Here is a 21,868-nt window from a genome sequence, read left to right as displayed (position 1 = left end):
AAAATAGGAGACAGCACATGTACTATCTAATCATCAACCGCAAATGTTAATTTATTGCTGTATAGCCAAAATTATGGTAGAATTTACTTTGAACAGTAGAGTACTAAAATATGACAAACAAGATCTACATGGAACTAAAGACATGATATATGATGAAATTGTGATGGTAAATACACGAGTGTAAACCATATCGAATATGGTCTAAATGCAAACCGAGTGTTATAAAAAAATATAGTTCAATATACATTTTCGGTTTTTGTCTATATGCTACAGACTATGTGGATATATGGATGTTTTACATGCTTTGTGCACAGACCATCAATTTGCAATTGACGTGTTAATACATCCCTGAAATATTACATTGAGTTAAAGCTTTCCTTTTTTATGTCATTTTGTCAAATGTCTGACTTATGTTAGAACATACTTTTTCTTTCCTCTTTTAGCAAATAGGCAATTTAGAAGTAAACCTTCATTTGTTATTTAAATATACGTAATTCGTATTTGCAAGAATACAGAATTTCGAATTTTAGATATATACAGACTTGTTATAAAAATTCCGTATAGATGTAAAATACGGACTTCGTACATCAAAGTCCCCGTTTATTACGAGTGAACGGATTACCGTATACGGAATTTCGTGCACTTCCGTATATCCATAAATTATATTTTTCGCAGTGTAAATCGCCATAAAAATACCAAAATCAACCTAGCCTATATTGTCAAGAAATGCCTCTGACTTAGGCATAATTAGACGTTTGCACACTGCATAATAAATCTTCGAATCAATCCCTTTTTACTTGTAAAATTTAAGTTGATACGTATTATCATTTTTTTTGTACATTGCAGATGTTCTTTCTAAAATGACTTTTAAATATGAGTGGGCAACAGTCGACTGAAAAATGCATTACGGTAATAAAAGAAATTGCGATTAATTATACCCTTAGCTTTGGTTCCCTGTTCAAATTTGGTTCCCGACATAAGAATGAGGATTGGGTAATTGACATGCAATTCATCAGGTTAATAAAAAACGATAAAAATATAGTTAAATTAAACGTTTATTTCAATTCTTAAAAGCTCAATGACATATTAAACATCAGAAAAGCTATTTTATATGAGAATCTGTAAACATTGCAATTTGTTACAAAAAAATAACCAAAGCAAGAATAAAATTTTCCCCATTGCTGAATCGACGAAATCATTGCTACGTGCATGTGGCGGATAATGAAAGTGCCAAGTCAAATAAATATCCGACACATATGATTGTCAGGTGTCAACAGTATCATTACATTACAATATATACCTCAAGGAATCCGTCAAATGACATTATATAAGCTCGAGTTTATTATTTCTAGAATTAAAATTTATCTGAAGTTGTTAAAGATTTGAATATACTTACAATCAAAATATGCACAAGTTGGTTCAATAGATATGAAGGTTAGATCAATGCTTTGATGTTTTCCGGCTTGAATTGTGAACACTTCTTCACAATGCTGACACAGATTCAAAGCCGAAAGAGACGTAAGGATCATGGTTGGCTCAGTGCAAATTTCCTTTCGTCTTTTAGTTCTTCTAGATTGGCTAAGTGAATCGATTGAAAGACAGGCTGGGGTTTCTTGAATGAAATATTTATGCCATGTATTCTTAATGACAATAATAATTAATAAACATTTTCACACTATGACATTGGCATGGTAAACTTTGTATAATTAAATGTATAATAATAGAACAGAACACGAGTTAGTTAGAATTGGATTTTAAGCGCAATGGGTTGTAAGAAAGGTTATCGTTATTTATATATTAAACACAAGAAAATCGGTCAAAATGTAATATCTATAAGGTTTTCTTTTCGTACTGTATGTAAAAATATTTTGTAAAATAACAATTTTCATCAGATCTAAGATAAGCATTCTATGATTAAATGACTTGAAAACGGGCAAACCCGCCATCTTTCATTTGGTAGATACACAAATAGGAAACAAACATATAGTTCGAAAAGACGTTACAAACTTAAATTTTTTATTGACATATTTTTCTTATAGAAGCACACATATGTTGTTTATCTGTGTTCATAACGGTCATGCTTTGTCCGAAACACATTCAATAAGATGTAGCAAATTAACAAAAAAAAATAACGCAATTTACAAAAGGTGTAGAAATGACTTTAGAAATCAAGGTGGTACTTGAAAAGGACCAATCGGTAGCATGCCTAACATTTTACACCTTATTTTTAGATTTAAAAAAATATGCCATTACACTTGGTGTAGTTCATACTGTATAAATAAGATAAAAAAATTGAAAAATAAACTATGCAAAAGTTTTATAAGATAACAAAACTGCAAGGTTATCATGTTTAATTTCAATCAAAATGAAATTGAAATATTTACTGTTATATACAATTATATTAATGTATACCTTCAGCAGTAATGATTGCCCGGTATTTTATTACTGGCGGCCATACTGTTTTCAGAATGGTTGTTAAAAATAGCAAGCTTTTGTTTGTTTCTATAACGAATATTTCGTTGTTGAAATCGTCACCAATGATAAATTCTTTGTTGTCAATGTGCGATGTTTTAACAACGAGTGCACACTGCGAGAAAAATTCAATGTTATATTAAAACTCTGAAACAAAGTGAGTACATCAGCTATAAACTATCATGCCATAATGGAACTTCAGAACATATTCAGATATGGTAAACATTTTTGACGAAAATGAAGATAAGAAATGTTTTTAATTTCAAAGGTAATCATGGCAAGAGATAGTAACGGATAAAAGTTTTATCTTATGAATGCTTAAAAAAATCTTAAATTTTCATTTGAAAAAAAAAAAAAACGTGAAAAAAGTGAAATTTTATTCAAAATGTATAAGAAATATTTTTTTCGTATACTATAGTTCACATGCATCACATATAAACACATGCTCTTCTGTCCGTACTAATTCCTGCTCTTCATCTACGCATTCGTCAATTAACAGTTTATAACTGGACCTCTTTACCATTTGAGGCATTTTTTTCTTATCTTCAATTTTTACTACTCCTTTGGACTAATAAACTCGTAACAGTAGGATATTAGTAATTTGATTTCTTTTTATGCAACGAAATAACAAACAACCAAAAACCAATAATTTAATGAAAAAAGCTTCTCTAGGTTTGCATTTTTAGACTACTGATGAATACACCATAATTCAGTCTATGAATTAGAAGTATTGTCCATGTGTCAACCAAATACAGAATGGACTTATAGTTCAGTGGCGGAAAAGTCTAAAATGTTTAACGCCAAAGATACAGGCAACCAATAGAAAGCTGTAAATGGCCTACGTAAACCAGAAACTAAAATCAAAGTATGAAAAAAGATTTATAAAGGTCAACTTAATTCAACCCTACAATTAAACTATTTGTAGTTAAAAATAAACAAAAAAATATTTGAATGAACTAGAGTATTTTGATTTATTTAAAGAATATTATAATGTATACCAGAGATCACGTGTGTCACATTCATATAAGCACATTTATTCAGAACAAATATGAAAGTTTGGCATCAACAAATACAATCAAAATAATTGTATCTATCCATATGTTAGCAAAATAACCATAACAGTGTTCAAATTCACCATTACGCACAACCCACTACAAACCCATGGCCATGAAAAACAAACAAAACTATAACAAATACAAGTATCGAAAAACATACAAATCTACTAAGAGGCTTCCTTTATACCTCCTTAGTAGCATAACCTGCAAGAAAGATCAGTATCAGCTTGCAAGAATGAGTCTTTCGTGTGAAACAGTGTGTTTCTGGCATAAACCTTAAGCATATAAATCATTTAATACATTGTTCACGTTAACATAAAATACAATTAAAAAGCTGTACAGCAACTTTACACCTAAAGCAGAAATAAATACAATAGAATAATCCCATTAACAGGTTTCTTTATATCCTCCGCAGCAAATCAATTTTAATGCTGGCCATTACCAACTTGCAAGATTAAGCCTTTCCCGAGAAACTACATGTCTAACGGAAAGACATAATGACAGTCACCAAATTTCAACAGAAACACGAACAATTTGACGATTTTAATAAAAAAAAATCAACTTAAATGCAAACTAAAGATTTCAATATACATGAAATTTTCAGCTTCTAGACAATATGCACCGTTCCCACACAAATTTCTTAAGTGTGTAATAGTGTTTATGATATCCTATAAGCTCATAAAACCTTTAAGATTAAGCTGTAAACCACTATCCTTTTTTGCACAATACTCACGATGGGGAATTCAAGAACTAAAAAAATACTTAGAAGTTCTAATAAAAGATTTATTTCTAGAATGTCATAATATCAATTAATTGTTAAATTTTAGTTAAATCAAAATCTATAGGACAAGGAATAATAGCAGACACAAAAATGCTAGCAGAAGATTGATGACAATCATTGGAAATTATTATCAGCCGGAAGAATATCATCCATTAAACCACGTCAAGTTACATCATTTTTACACAAACATGTTATATGATTAAAACAGATCTAAGATCCACTTGACATTGAGAAATTCTATAACTAAATTGAGTACTTCAAATCTCTGAAACATGTTGTCTATAGATGTACTCTTTCCTTCTTCAAGTGTAGAAGGAACCACATTTGATTTGTGTGCTAGTAGCAAACAAAAGAAAGAGACTTCGCCTGGCTGGGGCAACGGTTGACTTTTTTTTACTTTTTCGTTATGCAAACAAATAATCGTTTGAACATTTTTTTTCTCAAACAATTAAGAATTTGTTTCCCTTTTCCGTTTTTCCTTATTAATAGTTTGTCTAGTCTCACTTGATGTTTTGTCCGAGTATGAATACTTTCCATGAATAAATATAATCCAAATTCAATCATTTCATGATCAATGTCTTTTAAAGGTCAATATCATATCTAAGTAATTAAACTTTTCTGATAAGTCACAAATGTTGTATTGTCTTCTTATGAATCAAATCCGTATATAAATAACACAATTTTGACAACTTAACCAAAATTCAATAAATTGACATTGACAATCATGGCCATTTTAATCTCAAGGTCATGGTCAGGTTAACCTTTCAAAAAGTCTTTTCCGACAGTTTGTTTGTCCAAGTATGAAAATAATCCATTGTCTAATTACCAAATAACACCTGATTGAAGCAATTTTCAGTATTCACCATCGAGATCAATGTCATACATGAGTCAAAGTCAATTTGAGTCTGTTTATTAAACATGACGGTCCTGACCTACATAATGTTGTGTTTTAAAAAGTTAATTCATTCTTTAACAACAAAGTTATAGCCTGTTACTAGAAATAACAAGAATTTTGTGGCAATTTTTGTTTTGTCCGCATAAATTATAACATTATGACAAGTTATCCAACATTTACTCATTTGACCTGACTGTCAGGGTCATTTTAAGGTCAAAGTCAGTACAACATTTCAGAAGGTCCTGTCCAAAATGTTGTTTTGACAAAGTATTAATGCCAAACATTTAGTTTTTTACCAAGTTCCAGTCAATTATCGATAATAAATATGAAACATTTAAAGTCAAATTAAAAACGTCATGGTCAATTTTAGTTTAACAGAATTGTAGACTTATCCAAAAGAATTCTATAATAATTCTCTAATATGAAGTCAATTCATTTTTAATAACTAAGTATTAGCTAGTTACAGCTAAAACTAAATTAAAATCAATAAATGTTATTCAAGGCAAGGCCATTAATGAGTGAAGGTCATGGTCTGTCTGATTAACTTAAAGGCTTATCCTAAATGCTTATTTTGATGAAATGTAAAGAAATCCAATTAAAAAACATGAGCAATTCATATGCGTGGCAATATATGACCGAATGCAAAGTTGTTTAACATCGAGGATACCCATTTATAACATTTGTTCAAAACATTTTTTCAATTATTAATAATTTGATCTATATTGATACATGCCAAAGAGCTATGCTCTTGTCACATGAATACTAAGTGACAATTTTATACGTCACAGTTTTCCTTTGTGGAGTACAGACTCCAGACATGCCACCAGTTATGCTCTTATAAAGCTAATTTTGAAGCAGAGTGGTGATAATTAATCTCCATGCAATTGTCAACGAGTTTATATACTGACTGTGAACAACAATATTGTTGGTTTTTTAAATGATTAAAATTTAAAGTAACATATGAAATGTATTATGGGCCCAAACTATTATGCCTAGAAAATCATAAAAAATCAAAATGCTATGCTTACAAAAAAGTTTCGACTTTTCATCTCCCTTTACATCTATAACAACGATTCACAAACATCCATCACAAAACTGATAATTCTACTTATACAAAGTGGTGATACATGCTAAAAATCTATGCTCTGCATGTTGAATGTTGGAGGAAAAGACTTTTAAAACATGTTAACTATATAATTCTGTGTACATATAAACTGTGCTAGACCTACCCATCCCCACGTACCCATTGGGCACAGCCAAGTTTTAATGTAAGTGAAATGATTGTTAAAAAAATATCAGGGTTCTAATGCCAATTAACTGAGACCTTTAAATAAAAATACATATGAAAATAAGTTTTTCTATTAGCGTGACCCCTGGTACAGGACCAATATTGACCCCAGGAGCATGATTTATATAAATTTTGTAGAAGTCAACAATGGATGCATCATGCAATATATCTAAGCGTATAATAAATGTAATATATTTGGGCAAATGACAATAAATAATGACCTTCTATGATTATAAGCTTTTGAATTTCAGCAATTCAAAAATGCAGTGGGCTAAACTTCCTATGAACATATATCAGTCTTTTAATTAGATAGAGACTGCCCACAATATAGCAAAACTGTATTCATGTCCAAAGTTTTGATAAATTTCCTAAAAAATTGACATTTTATATGCCTCGTTTACAGCTTATTGCTATTTAGTGAATTAAAATATCTTAAGAAACATCAGATTCAATTAATGAGATTGTCTCATTTACAAATAATTTAATCATATAAACCTATAAAAGCTCAATATTTATTATAGTCTTAACAGAAAAAAAATCTTAATACAAAAACAACAACAAAAACAAAACAAAAATAAACATTATAAAGTAGCAGATTTTGGAAAATAAAGGAAGGTAACTATATATATAAACAAATCTAAAAATATAACGTTTAATAAAAAAACAAACATTACAAAGTAATAGATTTTGGAAAAATAAAGGAAGGTTAATATATATTAGGAGGAAACATATTAATAAATTCATACATTGTAATCTCCCATTGTAATATATACACTAATATAAGGAGTTTGAAGTGTGACCTTGACCTTGACATGCGGTAGTACAAAACTGCGCTCTGCACATCATCATAGTAATATGAATATTTCTGCACAATAAATTTGATTTCATACTATCGATTTAAAAGAAAAAGCGCGGAAAATGCGAATAAGTGTGACCTTGACCTTGACCTGAGAAAAATCAAAGCTACGCTTTGTAAATCTTCTCATTATGGTTATCATTTCTGCTGATTAGTTTCATTTTTTTTTCCCAGTTCCAAAATACAGACCGGACTAGAACACCTGCTAACATACGGACGTACGAACAACCATGTGCATAGCAATATATGCCGGAATTATTTCAGGCGCATAATAAGTTATAGCCACTCATAAGAAAAACAGCAAAATAAAACAAAATATAGACATTTTACATTGACAGTCAAGGTCATTTATGAATGAAGATAAAGGTTAGTCTAATTAAGTTAAAGGTCTCGTCCCAATGGTTAAAATGGCCAAGAAGGAAGACAATAACCAATATCTCAAACAGTTCTAACCAAGGTACAAGTTTGCGGATGGCATCGGCAAAGCAACGCCGACATGACTGTAACAATACCTCTATATTTTGTTGTTCGTTTCTTCTTGTTGTTTTTTCTTCTTCAAAACAAAGACAAGCTGACCACCATACAAAAGCGTTTAAAGGCCAACAAATTTTGGTAAGAAAAAAGAGAAGTATAGTTTTAATTTTGACCTTTCATTTTGTAAATTCCATGCAGGGTGAATTGTAACCAAAAAGTATTAATTTCATTCAAAAATAATCCTAGTAACTGATGTATACTTTCAACACCATTTAAATAGTTGCAAATACTAGATACAGTTTGAAATGAATGACCGAGAAATTGAGAATGTAATTAAATAATCTCAGTAGTTGCGGGTAACAACATCAATCTAGATACATACAAAATAATATAAATGATTCTCATAGATGCATATGCTGTAATATTAAACAATTTTAAATCTAAATTTGGTGTCTTTAGTTGTAGATCTGCAAAACAAATCAGAGACCGAAATAAACAAAACAACATTAACAAAACAAAAATCATTTTGTAACACCTCGCAATTATATTATCTAATTAAAACCTTTTTTTTAAACTTTAAACATCCTTTATTGTGCTGATACCAACGAGCCAACCAATCAGAGATGCGAGTTTCCAAACTAGAAAAATGATCGGCTCTTATTTCACATGAAGCTATGGCAGGAAAAAATGTATTTTCTCAAACCGTGTTGCAGAATTGAAAATCTAACATTGCTAGGATTCTAAACTTAAACACAGCAAAAAAGACAATTAATTCCATACATTTGATGTAGACCAAAGTCTTGAAGTAAGAATAATGCAAAGTTACTCAAGACTAGCTATCAAAAAATATTTCAAATATCTCAAGGGAAATTTGAATATAAATATATCAGTTTAAAAATACTATTTGTAAGATAAACTTCCGTTGAAAAAAAGTTTTTATCAAGCAAGATATATGCAACTTAGAATACAAAACCAGCACTTTACAAATATCTATAAATCTCATTTGGATTATCCTTAGCACTAAAATGATTCTTATATTACAACGAATCAATGTAATCAAAATGAAAACCTTTACAACAAAACTTAGTATAGGAAAACTATTTTTCAAAAGACCGTAAGCTATCAAATCCCTATAATATGAACCAAACATGCGTCTCAAAACATCAGTATTATCATTAGCCTGTACTCTGCAGCCTATATTTTTAAAGATAGAAACTCTATTATATTCATGCAAAAATCAAGCAACAAAAGGATATCTTTTTAATTGAAGAAAATCCTGGACATGAGGAGGATAATTATAAAATTTTTTGAGTCTGCTAATAGAATGATAAACACCTGCTTGGTCGTACTCGAAAAGCCACACAATTAAATTTTCAAATAAGAGATTGTATGTTTCCGAGTATTGCCTATCGTATAAATAACCATATTAAAAGCAAAATTTCATTTTTTCTACACTCAGAGGCACTTATAGCCCAATACTTATTTTTTCGGTAGAAATTGATTATTTGCGGACGGATTTTGTTCAACTTTTGATCCAAAGACTATTCAACATATAATGTGTATTGCTTAGAATTTTATTTACAATTCATTGGCAAAAAGACTAAAAAAATAACTAAATGACTGTAAATATTATTGAATTGTAAATATAATTTAAGTAGTAAATCTGATATGGTGAAATTTGTATAGTCAAAATTTGAACAAACTCTGTCCACACATAACCTATTTATACTGAAAACTGTAAGTGTCGGGTTGTAAGTGCCTCTGAGCGCATACATTCGGACGTAACCTCCAAAGTCCTAGATTTTGTGTTGAACAGTACACTAAAGAAAGTCATTACTTCTGAAGCTGGTCAAGATTTATCAACTGGTTCATTATAACAACATTCATTTAAGACTCAAGATAATTGAGTTAAATAGACAACAAATTAAAACATAAAGAAAGTCTATTGCATTTGTAACTCTTTGACAAATCTTTGAGAACAATATCACAAAATGTTTTTTCCGAAAAAAAGGTGCATATTGTCATTGCCAGTAACTTATAAAGTGATTAAAATCCTGAATTCGAGGAAAATCTAAATCAACAAATTCACAAAATCGTTCACAATAGAAATCATTCACAGCGTGACCTTTGTGCAAATTCAAATCTAGAATAATCAGTTTTACATCAGTATATTTTTATGAAACAGACTATTGACTATGAAGTAAAAGTTTTTTTCCAAAGGACCTTGAAAACAAAAACCAGCACTTTCATTACAAATTATTTATAAATCTTATTTGGATAATCATTAGCTCCAGAATGATTAATATATTTTTCAAAAATCAAGGGGAATAAAAACTTATACAACAATACCAATAGGAGAACCTTTTTTCAAAAAATCACAAGCTATCAAATCCCTATAATATAAACTTAGCGTGGAAACATCAGAATTATCATTAGCCTGTATTATGCAACCTTTATAATTTTAAAGACTTGGTTGACATACCTTCCCATGATAAACTTCATAAAAAATAGACAATTATATTTTTTGACGTTACAAATGTTACATATCAAACTGAATGCATACAAACAATATGTTCAATAATTGAATTATCAAAAGCATTAACATGATGATTTTTATTTTGTTTTAATGATCCACAATATTGTAATCAATGTTCATATTTCTTTTTATTTGATCAAATCCATCATAAAGTTTAGTGAGGAATACGGACAAGAGCTTGGACGCTCAGGACTTTAATACAACATGCTGCACAAATAAGTTGTGTTAATCAAACAATGTCCTTAATAACATAAATATAAGGGGATTCTGTTTTCATTCTAAAATTAAATATTTCTAAAAAATGACTACAAAAATCTTTTTTTTTTTCAGTATCTGATCTGCTCTTTACAGTTTTAGATTTTTTGTTAACATGACTTGATTAAATTGCTGTTTCAACATATTTATATGAATCTCCCCATTTTAGATGACTTAATTCACTCTCCCGTAACGTAGCTGCATACAAACTCTTAACAACAACAAAGTCGTAAGAAGAAGAATTATACATTACTTTCTTTATTATTAAAGTCTAGACGAACAATCAAAAGCATAAAGTGGGTGGGGGCGAAATAATTTTAAATTCCCCCGCAACATATAAATCATATTCTAATTTGCTAAATGTAACTGAACCAGTAAGGTATCATAAGAAACGTCTGAAGAACACGAATCATTAAACACCTTTTTTAATACCATTTTAGTTACATTTATCAAGTAGTCGTTACCACAGGAGTCTGCATCAGACCAGGAAAACTATTTAAACCAATTTTGATAAATTGTCTAGTAGACGTCAACTTCATTCAACCTTGTAAATGTGTTCTTTTCAGTTCGAAATAACATAATAAATCAATAAAATTGGCCAGTCTTAAGAATTTCAGTTACATAATACAACAAACGAATTTTTCCATTCAAATCATTGACTTTAAAACAGAACCGTGTTAGTGTTTTCATTTTGCACTAAATTTAAGGGTTAAGTTATAGTGATTATACGCGAAAAGACGATATGCTGCCTAAGGGGAGCTGTAGCGCTCTTACGTGCCTTAGTTGAAATTAAAAAAAATCAATAATAAATATATGTCTAAGGCTAACATGTATAAGAATATTCATAATGTAGTTGGCGCCGCCATTTTGAAAATCTTAGACTGGTTTTATATTTGAGCAATATTAGATTTTAGAAGCTTTTGAAGGAATCATTTAAAAAAGGCGACTGCTGATAGAAAACGCAACGGTCTATTGTCCTAAATAAAAAGTATAATACAGTAAATATAACCTTTGGTAAGAACTAAGGAAACGATTATAAGCATTAAAAATAACTTATTAATATTCAGTTTGATAAAAACCCTTAAAAAACGTAAAAACATTACCTCTGATTTGAGATTAACAAAGTGGCTGACGAGATATTTGGAAACACTCAAATACTTTGATGATAGGCTGAACACCATTTATTCATTCGTGCCTTATTAACTGTACAAAATAGCTACATGTACTCATCTTTTACAAAGTCTAGGGATCTTGCTTATTAATAAAAAAAATGCTTGCGAGGGCTTACTGTGTCAAAGATAGCACCTTATTTTGTATAATAAATGCATGCATACCTCTGATAAAGAGACGTTTGTGAAAACCAATTTGGCAAATTGATTTGGTTTGAAGTTTACAATCCACTGTAGATCACTGTCCAAAATTGTCCTGAATGGGTAACTTAAGGACGTAATAATGGAGTCTTTTTCTACGTATTGTACGTGACCAAAGAACAATCCATCTTTGCGTTTAGCTCTCGGGAACGACATCATTATTCCTGTGTAAAATATAAAAACATAGCCTAAAAATAAGCTTATATGGAGGCTCATATGCCTGATTGATAGGATTTCTCATGACTTGCATAATAAAGACAATCTTAAGACAAGTTTAGCAAAGCATAAAGGTCCAATGTATTACATTAAATGGAGAACATAAGTTTTAGTATTTGTCTTTATAACCTATAATGGAAAGAAGCCGGAATCAAGCAATCGAAGGAAAAGTAAAATTTGTAAAATTTGACCGCAACTTGAGCAAAATTCTTAAATTGTGAACTACTTTAATTCGGAATTTCATACAGTATATTCTGATCAGTCCAAATAGTTATACAGTATATTTTTAAAAATAAAACGTAGATTACATTTATACTAAACTTGCTTCAATAATGGGAAGAAATTGTTAGGAAACATTTATTCAAATTGTGTTCACAACTTTTTCATTCATAAGGCTCATGTTGAAATCATTAACTAAGATCTAAAATATGCAAAAATCAATTCTAATACCAGTAATACAGTTCTGGTAATTATAACACTGATATTTCATGCTGAATTATCTAGGTCACACCTGTATTTTACAAGAAGCTATGCTCTTATACTTATACCTCATAAGCGTATGAAAAAAATAGCTGTACTGTTGAAAAAAGACTTTATTACGAAATGTTAACATACCAATGTTTTGTAGTTTGGCGAAACATTGTCCATCATCGGTAATCTTCTTACTTTTCCATAATCCAAAAGGACTATACATGTAGTGATTACACATTCCGACTGGTTCGATTGATCCATTTGGTCCATGATGTTCGTTATCCTCTTCTATAGTTTTGTAAGACAAAGTTTTAAAACTGGCAACACTACAACTTTTCTGAATACTACAAAGTTCGATACATCTTGTAAGATTCGTATTCAAGACAGTTGAATCTCCAGATAACAATTCATATTCGAGAGGTAGCATTTCAGATGATTCGATGCTGCTGATGTCAGTTATACCTGTTGAATGAGAGATAATATATATCATAACAAATATATTAATAATTAAAGAATTTCTTTACTCGCACTTTGTTACAATCTATCAATGGTTAATACGAAACAAACATACATTCCTTAATTGTTAACTTACGTGTCAGTTTACAGCCAAACAACTTGAAATTTAAACATCTTGATTTGCTTGTTGGCTTTTCAAATGAATGTTTGAACTTTGCGTATCTTCCATTGATTGGTCTCGGCAGAATGAACACTTGATTTCTTTTCCAAAAGTTTTCAGGTGGGAATATTCTAAATTCCTGAAATAATGAACCACCAATACACGTGTTTCTACATTTATTTTGTTTCATTCTTCGAGTTAATTGTACGTATCAACATTCTTTTTGACAACGGCTTGGTTTTAATAATGCAATATTTCTGATTTATTAAGTTTAAAACCAGTCTATAAATATAAATACCAAGATAAACTATCAGAACTGCAATAAGAATTTCTTAAACTTTATAAGTAGGGCTAAAATATAAAGTTAAAGGGTGTATGTGTGTTGTGATGTACACATGTATTACATCCAAACAAAAGAACAAAGGACACAATCGCTTGAATTGAAGTAATATTACTATTGTTATCTAACAATGCAAACGTCAAGCAATTGATGTAACATTACATACTACATAATACTGCCAATAAGTGGCAAGTTTAATCTTTCCTGTGTTGCTATCGCAGTAAGGACTATTTCTGCATATTCTGATCTAATTATTGGAATTTTTCGTAGATTTTAAGTGCTGTTTTCTATGTGTAAAATACTTCCTTAGTACACTTGATACTAAGTTTCTTTAAAAAAAAAACATTTTTTAGTTTCATGAAAGTTACTATGGATCGGGAGGCATGCTGCTTTAAAATGTATACTTATGTTTTGTTGGTTTGTTTTTGTTTTTTAGATATTTTTAGACAAACGAGTATACCATGTCTTTGTATGCCTGTAATGTATCCTTATTGTTGCCGAAATAAAAACTGAAAGTGGTCCACATGTCACAGTCTTTCGAAACGTAAACACCAACTCCTTCTATTGTTGTAACATCAATTAAATCCACCTAAATTGATAAAGATTATTTGTACTTAAATTGTTGAAATGTGTCTGAATTATCTTTAATTTACAAATAAGGTATCTGAACAATACGAATGTACTCACTTTTTTAAGTCGCAGAAGAATGGTGCAAATACATCAGAAAAATACCAATTGTTCAAACACATTACCTCGTGCTTACACACTTTAGACAACTGAGCCAAAGAAGCGATCACCTTGATTGTACTTCGAGCTATGAAGAGTGTGCATTCAACCGTAACAATGTTTAATTATTGTCTAACGTTTGTAAAAAGTACTGCGATGAACAAGTTTAAAATGTTTCAAGTTTGTTTAAAAAGTTGTGACGTGTTTTGAAATCTCATACACGCTCATTATGAAATAGAATCACTAAAATTATAAAGTTAGAACTTTTAACATCTGCACAGATCTTAATTTTTCTAAAAAAAAACCCCAGATATTTGCGATATTTCCACCAATCATCTCCTTATTATCAAAACCGGAAAGAGATTTTATTATATAGATAACATATTTATAACAATTCCTTCCTACATGAATTTTCCCTACATGTTATAAGCTAGTATAACTAAAATATTTATTATCCTTAAACTTCACAGAAAGACACGTTTTACTAAATCAATAAGTTGGAAAAAGTAAAGTAAAACCTTTTCTTTTAATAGAGGATACAAATTGCCATGCCAATCTGGATTACTATTATTCATATGCATACACATAAAAGAAATAGCTCCAGTATAGATAAGATACTGACAAACACTTAATGACTTATAATTTTACTTACATGTATACAAAGATAAGAAATCTATTTTTTCTAGTCAAGTAAAGATGCGGGAAGAATGGTTTCTCAATGCTTCCAAATTGAAAATGTTAAAATGTTTTAATACTTACATGCAAAAAAAAATACTCTTTGAAAATACTCGTTAAAGTATTGATGAATGTATTATCGTTTTTCTTTTATGAGAGAATTCATCTTGACATGAATTATACAAACCAAAATCCAAGGTCTCAGATCTGTAGCATCATGAATCCAACCAGTAAAAATAGTGTTTGTATTTGTAGATATTTGTTCTGTGGTTCCAGAAGAAACAGTGATCTGAGTGTTTGGTACCTGTTTGTCGTCTATTTCAATACTTTCAAAACATGGCTCACCATTTTCTACAGACAAAGCATCTAAAGTCTTACACAAACAAATACAAATTCAAACATATCGTAAAAAGGTTTGCAACCGGTAAAATAATGATTTGTAATGTATAATTAATGAAAGATCATTGAAAATCGAGTATTGATTGCAAAATGACATTCAAGTGATATATTCAGATTCCATAATAACGCCGGTGTTCCATATTATAGTAGAAGTAACCAGTATTCTTTGAGGTTTCTAAGTCTAAGAATATCATATTGCCAAAAGGCTTTTCAATCAGTAATTGAAAACGTAATAGAAAACAAATAACTCATCGGCGGCTTTGCCACACCAGACTGGCAATGTAAGAAATGCTGACTGCACGGGTCGAACCTCGCAAGAAGTGTCTGTTAGCAAGAAACTAAACACTCGTTGTTAAGTACTGGTTGGTTCCAGGAACGGTATCCAGATTGTTTCAATACAGTTATAGCTTCCAAAAAGCTTCCAAAAAGATCGAACTAAACTAGACTGAATTTCGTAAAACTAAAATAAACTTAATAATAGTTTATTCTCATATAAGAATATTCAAATATTAAAAATAATCTCAACAAGTCAGCAGCTTTATGGATATTTTGCTATGTTTTAGTTTACATGTTAAAATACTAATTTTTATCGAATTTGTAGAAATTATAATTGGTGAATTATTAACTATTTTTCAGAGTTTATTCTATTAAGCTTCGTGGAGATTACTTACGTGCTTCTATACTCGATATGTACACCTGAAATGACATGTTTCCTGTTATGTCTGCCTTCAATCCAAATGTAAAAAAGCGACCTCGTGTTCTCCTGCAATTTAATAGTTCAATTTACATTTAAGTTCAATATCCATAGAATACAAAGACAATATAGAAGAATATAGTTAAGAAGCGTATTTTAAAGATATTTAAAGAGAGGTTACGATCCCTTATTAAAAAAAGAACAATACACCTTGTCAGATAAATCAAAATAGTTAAAAAGTGTATTTTAAAGATATTTAAAGGGATTTTACGATCTCTTATTCAAAGGTATATAACAATAGACAATTTGTTGACTCTTACATCCGTTCATATCTAGGCTACAATTGCTTCATATATATTGCTAGACTGCTCTGTGGTTTTAATATATGGTGCTGTGGTTTTAAAAGTTGATGATATCATTTTGGTTAATGGAGCTGTCATTTTGATAGATGTCATATCTTAAATATCTCTGATAACATGCCAACACACTTCTATGGAAAATATGCAATCTTCCTTCATCAAGTATATGAACACTTTGATTGATTTCACAAGGAAAAGCATCGCACAATGAAGTTTAAATACAGCAGCAATTAGGCTTGCGACGAAAATCATGCGTATGAAACTTGTCATATTTGAACAATGATTTCTCAAATATCACTTGGCGGAAACCACAATTTTAACATGACTCCTGACTTTGTTCTTTAACACAAAGAAAACGTTACCAGTGTTAAGCTGTCAAATAGAATAGATTGTGGATTACATGTAAATGGAACTGTTTTTTTCTAATACCACTAGGATGGTTAGACGGAGCCTTAATAATTTCCGTTCTTATAATGACGCCAAAACTACACCAAGCATACAATTACGCGACAGGTTTTAACCATATCAGCTAAATTGACTTATATTAAAAAAATCTACAGCAATTCACGAGCTGGAATTGACGTCAGTCTAAGTACACAATTATTCATAGCGGTGCCATAATGACATATTTTCAAGTGACATGGGTGGAGAATTAATATAAATTTATCGGTCACCGTAATAAAAATCAAAACAATCAGATATGATTCGTATGCTTGAATAAGTGAAATAGTACTTATTCATAGCGGTGCCATAATGACATATTTTCAAGTGACATGGGTGGAGAATTAATATAAATTTATCGGTCACCGTAATAAAAATCAAAACAATCAGGTATGATTCGTATGCTTGAATAAGTGAAAATAGTACTGCACAATTCGAATATCGGCAGAGGAAATAATATCCGTTTAAAATACTGTAAATTATATTTTGTGTTGCTCTTATCAAAAATAAAATCGTCTGACCGGTTAACAGCAAATTGTTGTTTTAATGCCTACAGTATTCGTGGTTAATTCATATGCATCAAAACTCCAAATCATAGATAAACATATTGTTTCTTAGATGAAACATTTGGTACTATTATAGTCATAATATCAAATACATCCTTAATTACACTATGGTAATGATGTATGCTGTATTCATCACTGTAATACAGTAGATATATCAGTGACAAAACATTGACTATTTCCATACTTTTTCCCAGGACTTAATTCGTTTTACCGAAATATTTATTCGTTATTACGAAATATAAATTCATTTTTACGAACTATTTATTCGTTATTACGAAATATTAATTCGTAATTACAAAATATTTTATTCGTCTTAACGAAATATTAATTCTTTTAAATTTTTCGAAATTATAATTCTGAACAATTGTTTGTTTTTACGAATTATAAATCTTATTGAAGGTCAAAAGTAATTGTGAGCATTTTCAAAACACCTCCTAACATGACAATCAAAATTAACACCGAGTTTAAGGATTATAAGCCTAATGGCTCTCACATTGTTATAAAGGTATTTGTTTGAACAGGGTTTTTGAATGAGAAGTCATTCTCAATCTAAGATATTCTCTGTTTTCTCTTTTTTCAAATGCATATTCCCAACAGCTGCCAAAAAATTATTATAGAGACATTTCATCTTTTCTGACATATTTCTTTTAGAAACGAAACAGACTATATTATTACTTTCTTTTATCATACACATTAGTAAAACCGGCCTCCAGATTTTCACTAAAATATATTTCTATTTTAAATTTTTACTTAAATCTTTATCAAACTTAGTGTGTTTGAGGTTTTAAATAAATTTAAAAGCTTATTTCATTTTTATTGGTTAATATTTATTTTGTAACTTATGCTTTGTATTGGTTGTATTATATGAGTTTCTGTGGGAATGAGTATTGCATCTGTTTATTTTGTTTTTTCTTCTGCATTTTAAGAGTGTTTGTATTTGCAAATTTTGTGTACATGAAATTGAAATGGTAAACTCCAGGTAAAATAAACTAAGTACGTATTTCGAGTATATTTCTTCTCTGCACTATATTTCTATTTTTAACTTGTAGACTTAACAATACACGTTGAAGAGATAAAACATATAATGTAGTGGATTGTGATTAGCACCATATGCTGGCGACTTTACATGTTGTGGTCTTATTTGGTCTATGCTTATAATGATTTCAGGTTTGACATGTAAATTGAATGAAATATTTACAAGCATGCACTTGGTATTTAGACCACAAGATACTTGAATGACTAGGCGTGCTAATAATATATCGATAGTTCTGTTACTAAGCCTATTTGATATATACTTGTGAATAATTTTTTTGATTATTTAGTAATCAGTTGATTTAATGTATGTTTAGGTCACGTGTATCCTTCCAGGTTACATTGCAAGTGCTTTTGACGACAAGGATTGATTGTAAAAAGGATTGATTGATTACAAGAGTGTCAGCCATCTTGTGTGTCCTTGTTACATTTTGTGAACTGCCAAAGAGTATCATCATGATGTAATATCACGCTCTGTTGAAATGAACTAATGAAAACGTTTTAAAATTAGCCTGTAAGTCTTAAAACTTTAAGTTAAATGTCTAATAAAGATAAAACGTGCCTATGATGTATACAAACATGAAATGAATGGTGTCATTTTTACCAATAAAGTAAGATAGAAATTACCTTAGGTATACTTTTCCAGGAAGAGTGGTAGTTTCTGTGTTACAAACCGAAGAGTCCTCAAAATTCCCAGGAACATCATTGACAAAACATTTAAAATATGTATCTCCCTGAATAATATCATTCCTGTTTCATATCTGATTGAATAAGACTTTAAACATTATGCAATCAACAGACTAATAAATGTTAAATGCATTAAGGTTCTATGAATTTCAAAACATTGATCTTTATTTTTATTTTCTTCATTCGGTGCTTTAACCTTCTGCACACGAGTTTTTTCGTTGTTATTTCATTTAACAATTTACTGAATGTCAGAGCAAGTGTAAAAAATCCTTATATCAAAATGAAGGTGTTGTTTTATTATTATTGTTAAAAGCTACGTTTTACGGTTCTATAGTCTAAATGGTCTTTATAAATAAGGTAAAATCACACAGTTTGCACACAATATATATGAAGAAAAGTCCTTAAATCTATTTAATTTTTTTACCATTCACTAACTTCAACATAGGATTAGATACACAATTCTTAAAAATATCATAATATAAACGTGCATTTGAAACTTCCCAGAGCACGTGCATGTTATACCTCTTTAATTCTTTATAAATATATGATGTTGGGTTGCTTAATATCTCGTAAACGTCGCCTAGTCTGCTGACGTCATTTAATTTGACCAAATTCACACGTTAACAAAAATGTGATTTGCGCAGCGAACAATTACAAAGTTTTGTGCGAATCTCTATTGACGAAATCGACCATACAGATACATTTAGTAATGTATCGCCAGCACTTGCTTACAAGTGTCATGATCATAAACAAGACAGTGGTCAGAAAGCCAGAGGGAAACAAATATATGGGAAATTGGTTTGCATTTATTTTAGAGAAAAATCTTACGATCTGCTGAAGGAGTGAATTAACGCTAAATACAGCATATCATTTTGTGATATTTTCGTCATCAACGGCCGTTTTTTTTTTCGTTCACAGAATTAATATAGACAAATTCAACATAACACGCGCGGTACATGCCTCGTATGTTGTTTTTATTTTTAAAGAAGATAAATTAACAAGTGAAGATAACTGAATTGTTTTAATACTTTAGGATGTCATCTAGTATGGAGTAATCGAACAGTACGACACTGAGGTCAATGTCCCCGATGCTAAACATATTTTAATACGTTTACGTATTAAAATCAGCCTTTATTAATTGACTTGTGTGTTACTTATTCAGTAGTTAATTTTCTGACTGGTGTCTTATCCCCGATTTACCTCTGGATTTTGCTTTTTACACCTAAAATAGGAAATATATGGACGATAGGCTTAGTCAAATAGAAAAATGAAGCCCGCCAACATTGAATTCAACAGGGAACTTGCAATGTAATATTCCAATATTATATTTTTCGACCAGTCTTTGGATAACACCACTTTCAGCGTTTTGATTGTCGTGGATAGTTCATCAAAATAATTTGAAGTCGATAAGGCCGCTTGACATAGGTAGCTTCCCCATCGTTGTTACGGCATTTATATAATAGTTAAACGCCATTTTTGCACTTTTTAATGAAATTTTAAATAACTGTTTAAATGGTATGTATAACTACATACTTGAAAATGTATCGGCAGCTTTGTATCTTAATGGTTATAAAATTTGTCACGGAGAATGTGGCACATTAACAAACGAACTTATCCAATATTATTTTAATCAATTCATCTTCAATAAGAGGGATATAACGAATCTTGAAAGTGGCCGTCTAACAAAAAGGTTTGGGCCTTGTCAGAAAAAACAGGTATTCAAACATATTGCATTGGCTATAGTTAGTATATAAAACATACTCACCAAATTTGTAGACTTGATGTCAATCATAACTACCTCAAGTAAACGCAGACAGTCAATGTAATACCATTCAAAATCTATATCTGAAATAAATCAAACAACACTTTACATACAGTTTTCGATCTGACATTATGCTAAATGTGCCTATAAAAGGAAACACACTTCTATTAGAACTTTATGAGTATTTTTACAGCCTGTGCTTATTTCGTCAAAATCTCAGAATAAAGATTGGTATTGGATTAAAGTTCAGTAACACATATAAGGACCGTTACACATGTTATAACACCTGAAAAAAAATCATGTATGTCTTCAAGACATGAAGATGAAATCTTACCTTGATGCAGTTCGTAGAGGGTTTGTTGATTTAGAATCAACTCTGCAATTCAAAAACAAGAATGGCTATGCTTAGCAAGATTAAAGATGATATATATAAATGATTTGAATTATGAATCTTAATAGTGTCTTATTTTTTATTATAATTACCATAACAGTATTCTGTAGTATAATATTTTTTTGCATCATATTGTTTTGATCTGATCTGAAATGTCTGGATAATTATCTTTATCAAAATACTACACAGAATGGATGATTGCAAAGGTAATACTTTATTTACTCTGAAAATAATAGTTCAAAAGAGAGCTTATATTTAAGATTTGATAATGGTGCTTGATATCTGACAATATTAAATCATGTGATACTGAAAATACTTTAAGCACGATGTATAAGATAACGACATACCTGTCATACCATACGTTTCATAATCAAAGTTTTGGACTGGAAACAATAAAAAATACTTTTGAACCGATAGTATGTAAATCATGAATATATTTTCGTTTCAAATTATGGTGAAAAACATATCACATACAGGTTTGCCCATACCCGTTTTTCAATTTATATCAAAC

At 30.1% G+C, this 21,868-nt stretch overlaps 1 protein-coding gene across 1 annotated transcript; it reads right to left on the bottom strand.

The window, feature by feature from the left end:
- Positions 1 to 1,102: 1,102 nt before the first annotated feature.
- Positions 1,103 to 21,719, bottom strand: LOC132722123 (uncharacterized). The gene is made up of 13 exons (XM_060706557.1): positions 21,705 to 21,719; positions 21,301 to 21,342; positions 20,970 to 21,049; positions 19,145 to 19,251; positions 16,097 to 16,188; positions 15,214 to 15,377; positions 14,086 to 14,214; positions 13,262 to 13,424; positions 12,814 to 13,131; positions 11,947 to 12,146; positions 2,413 to 2,587; positions 1,397 to 1,612; positions 1,103 to 1,119 (listed from the first exon to the last, which is right to left on the bottom strand). Exons 1-13 carry the CDS (start codon positions 21,709 to 21,711, stop codon positions 1,103 to 1,105), a joined length of 1,710 nt encoding a protein of 569 aa, XP_060562540.1. The 5' UTR covers positions 21,712 to 21,719.
- Between the last annotated feature and the right edge of the window lie 149 nt (positions 21,720 to 21,868).

Source organism: Ruditapes philippinarum, unplaced genomic scaffold (genome assembly GCF_026571515.1).
Source record: "Ruditapes philippinarum isolate M1 unplaced genomic scaffold, ASM2657151v2 ctg5501_1_1_1_1, whole genome shotgun sequence".
NCBI classification, from domain to species: Eukaryota; Metazoa; Mollusca; class Bivalvia; order Venerida; family Veneridae; genus Ruditapes; species Ruditapes philippinarum.
The sequence above is the reverse complement of the archived record's forward strand: the minus strand, read 5'-3'. Positions and strand labels throughout refer to the sequence as shown.

Bases quoted from the DNA above. Each gene is read 5' to 3' on its own strand.
- LOC132722123 (XM_060706557.1), bottom strand. The intron at 15,378-16,096 runs GTAAGTAATCTC...CTTTGTCTGTAG, and splicing joins CATATCGAGTATAGAAGCAC to AAAATGGTGAGCCATGTTTT. The intron at 1,613-2,412 runs GTATACATTAAT...ATTTCATTCAAG, and splicing joins GGCAATCATTACTGCTGAAG to AAACCCCAGCCTGTCTTTCA.